Genomic DNA, 4,175 nt, shown 5'->3' on the forward strand with positions numbered 1-4,175 from the left:
AGCCACTCCGTCAAACCTAAAACCATCATTAAGGAAAAGGTTCAAGGTTCAACACTATGATGATAGCTTTCATAACGTTAACCACAACAAGCAAACGATAACTTTCGTTACGTTGACCACAGCAAGCAAACGACATCGTACAGATGAAGCCTATTGATCCACATCCACATCCACATCCACATCGTATGAATTAGACTTATCGGCGAAGTACATTGGAGAAGATATTTACATAGGAGAAGATCTTTTTCTAGGAGCGTTGACGTGGCAAAATCTGCAAACACAATAAAGAGTTAAAGACCATTCCAGGTTCCAACAAAGTTCACTTTAGACCTATCCACCTCCACCTCCACCTCCACCTTCACATCCACTGTTTTTCAGTTTCTCTTCTAGCTCTTTGTGCGTATTTTCATGTGCGTATTTTCATGTGGGTTTTCTCATTTTCTTAGTTTCCTTACTTTTCTTGAGAGCGAAAGATGGCTCTTGAAGTCGTAAACATTGCAGAAGATGGTTATCGACCCTCTGAATACGAAGACGATGATTACAATGGGAATTTCGCTAGTAGGAAAGTGGAGGTATTGAACAATTTCACTGGGGAAATCAAGAAGAAGAGGATAATGAAAAGAAAAAGGGGAAATCGCGATTGTCAAGAAAATTCAGAGGACCCTTTAGTCGTATTTGGTAGGGATATCATGTTAATGATACTAAACCATCTCGACGCACGCAGCGTGGCACTATCACTTTTGGTCTCTCGTAGCTGGCATGGAGTCGCTTCCAGTGATGCCATCTGGTCTAAAAAGGTATACAAAATCACAAAATAGTCGAAGTATTGCTGTTGTTTAAGCTTTTTTTTTCTTTTTTGGGTTTATCGATATTCCATCAATCTTGAATCTTGATAAAATTGTAGCTTGTTGTGAGTTTAGTACAGGGTTTGGAAGAAGTGAAGCTTCTTTGGAAGTTAAATTTGGAATCGTTTTGGTTTCCTACATTAGAAAGAATAAATCCCTTAATTGATTGCGAATACAAGTTGAGTTATTAATAGAATGAATAATTTAGGGTTATAGTGATCCATTATATGCTTTGGGATAAATTAAACTAGTGTCTGCAATTAGAGTTCAGACCTCTTCTCAGGTTACATGAAGAAGGTGGATTGGTTAAAACTTTTACCTAATAATAATCTAATTATCTGCATCTTATTCTTGTGGTACAGAATCAAGAAACTTATATCAAGATACTCAATACACAAGAAAACATTAAAAGGAATAGTGCAAGCTGAAGAATGCAATGCTTCGTAAAGATGATGTTGAAAATAAAACTTAAATGTTGGTGAGTCACAGTTAATGGCTAACAACTTTATATCTTTGTTTTCTATTATTGTTTCATGGGTCACTTATCTATGATATTGTATGGCTTATATGTAATCTAATGCTTTGGGAACTCAGTTCACTTCCCATGGTTTAATTTGATTAGGATGGGTAATGAGAAAGAGGAGTTAATAAGTTAGATTGTGTTTTTTTCCACCCTATTGTCAATTCAGGGCATACATTGTAACTTCTTTTTGTAAGCTTGAGAAGAAGAGAAACAACAAGCTTTGTTGAGTTGTGTAGTCTTATGGTTGTGGTTGGAATCTTAGGCCCAAAATCTCTCTACATATGAATCTCATGTGTTTGTAAACTCAATTCATGTGAACCACTGTGTTCTCTTTTGTGTACCTTAATTTGTGTGTGTTGTGTGTTGGTCATTTGTTTTCCCTAACAAGCTTTGTGTAAGTGGTAATTAAGTAATAAGATTTGGGAAATATTTATCTCATTTCATCGTGAGGTTTAGCACTCCCTTACTTACACGATATAATGTAAATAGGAAACTACAAAAATGTAACACTAAGTTATCATGTGACCCTAATTGTAGTGGGTGTTTCACTATGGGATTGGGGACAAGCTGCCTCATGCAAAGTGATAAAACACGAGAGAGGGTGTTGCCTAAAACGACGTTCTTCAGGCGTCGGAAATGTTATGACATTTGTCACCCCAGACCTATCGGTCTAACTGTTGCATGCAGTTTAGGTGTGGGTTTGTCAAACCCAATATAGATCTATACACAACTATCACGCTCTCCCTCAAGGAGACTCTGGTTACAATACAGGACTTAATGGTAATTTGAAGTAAATGTCTCACAAAGTCATTAACGGAATTACGTGTTATGAAAACTTGGTACCGTATGGCCGTACCTTGCTTAATGAAAATATCCTTTGTATAAATGTACCCTTTTTAAATGTATGTGTTATGTAATGTATCATAAACTATACCTATTATAGTTTATCAACCAAGGGTAGTACGTAGTAATGTATGCAAACTATATTCAAAATAGTTTATTAAATGTTTGAATGTATCGGTTGTACTTTGATTATAATCACTTGTTATTCTTTATATTTTATATGTCTAAATCCATTTTAAAACTGATGTGTGTCAAAATATTAAGATAAAATGTCATATATTGCAATAACATATAATCACATAAAGATATACACCTTGCTCAACATGTTACAAGGTGAAATGAAATTGACAGCAACTTTTCGTTGAATACAGTTTCTGTTACTGTTCTTAGAAAATTTATAGAAAAATCATCAAAGCTCCAAATCCAAATCCACAAATTATGAGAGTTTGGAATATGAGTCTAGTTTGTTCATAAATTTTATCATGATTTTTAGTGATCTCTAACAGAGGTCAAAATGTCCATAATCACAGGCTGGTCCAGGTTTGCCTCTGAAATGATAGGCAGTTTTGTAAAAATAACCATAAATTGTAGAAACATCATATGGAGATGTGCAAGTAGCCATTTTAAAGCTAAGAGTTTGAACTACTTGCACCTGGAACAGTTTTGAAAACTAAAATATTTAAGTTGACCAAAACAGTCCGTGATTAAAGTCCATCTTTTCTGATGTAATCTGTTAGAAAAAGTTTAATTGTGTTCTTGATGATTTTACTTGTATTCCCCCCTTAAAACTTAAGAAAACATGTAAATGTAGGGGTATGAACTCACCTTATGTGATTTCAGTAGATGAAAGTGAGATAGAGGAAGTGTTCAACCCAAGAACACTAAGAAGATGTCTTGATGATTCGAGAATCTAACACCGAATAAGATGGAATTTGTGTAAGATATCAATGATTTGAGTAGAATGGAGTTTAATAATTATGTGAATGATGAAGATACTTACTAATTGAAGGAAGAAATCCCTGGAGAAAGCCTTGAAGTTCTTGAAGTTGAGAGAAAAGATGAGAGAATTTTGGAGAGTGTCCTTTGGTTGCTAAGTGTAGAATGAAAGAACTTTATGGAGAATGAGGAGAGAGGATCAATCCTCCAGCTCTTAGAACGTGGGAAGAGCTGGAGATTGGGTGTAAAGGTCCACTAAGGTGACAAGGAGTAGTGGGAAAGAGTGGATGATCATAGAGTGAGGTGGTGGTGGCTTGCTTTTGTCATAAAATAAGGAAAAGCAAATATTCCCTCAATAATTAGTCCAACCACCAATTCTTTTAATACATTTTTATAAAAACCCTGGAGATTTATATATTTTGGGGCCTTAGTTTATAAAATAAAGTTTTGGGTGAAAATCCCACGTTAAAATAATGAAAAACGGAGTTAAAACGAAGTCGTAGTCGAAAAACCGGTAAAAATGGGCCGTCTTTGGGAGAGATTTCAAATAGAAAGAGATAGAGTGAAAACGATTTAGAGAGGTTTCATTTGTGATTAATTTGAGTGTCCGGCTTCACAACGCAAGGTTCGTAAACCCCGTTAAACCGTGTTTTAGTGTCGTACACAATCCCGATGATTATGCAATAGTGTTTTATCGCTTTGGTTCGTTGTTTAGCACTGTTAAGGCTAAGGAAAATCAAACACATGAACTTTCCAAATGATGATTTCTCATTAAAATAGCGAATTGTATAGTGATTACATAACATAAACCCTAACATACAAGGGTTATTGGAGTTGACCGGTTTGACTTGTTGACTTTGTTTGACTTTGACTTGACCGAAATTTGACGGTTGTCACATCATCCCCCCGTTAGAAGGAATTTCGTCCCGAAATTTTCATTTTGACTGGGATTTCAAGAGTTTGGGAAGAGATGTGGATACTTTTGTTTCATCTGATCCTCGCGTTCCCAGGTGAATTCGGGTCCTCGT

The 4,175-nt window shown here is 35.6% G+C and overlaps 1 protein-coding gene across 1 annotated transcript; it reads left to right on the plus strand.

Annotated features, from left to right (window-relative positions):
* The first annotated feature begins 273 nt into the window (after positions 1–273).
* On the plus strand, positions 274–1,338 carry LOC145156507 (uncharacterized). Its single transcript, XM_079075846.1, has 2 exons — positions 274–797; positions 1,208–1,338. The coding sequence occupies exons 1-2, from the start codon at positions 474–476 to the stop codon at positions 1,271–1,273; spliced, it is 390 nt and encodes a 129-aa protein (XP_078931972.1). The 5' UTR covers positions 274–473; the 3' UTR covers positions 1,274–1,338.
* The last annotated feature ends 2,837 nt before the right edge of the window (positions 1,339–4,175 follow it).

Source organism: Lactuca virosa, chromosome 2 (genome assembly GCF_052849685.1).
Source record: "Lactuca virosa cultivar CGN04683 chromosome 2, Lactuca_virosa_CGN04683_v6, whole genome shotgun sequence".
Lineage (NCBI taxonomy): Eukaryota > Viridiplantae > Streptophyta > Magnoliopsida > Asterales > Asteraceae > Lactuca > Lactuca virosa.

Bases quoted from the DNA above. Each gene is read 5' to 3' on its own strand.
- LOC145156507 (XM_079075846.1), top strand. From the start codon at position 474: ATGGCTCTTGAAGTCGTAAACATTGCAGAAGATGGTTATCGACCCTCT. The intron at 798-1,207 runs GTATACAAAATC...CTTGTGGTACAG, and splicing joins ATGCCATCTGGTCTAAAAAG to AATCAAGAAACTTATATCAA.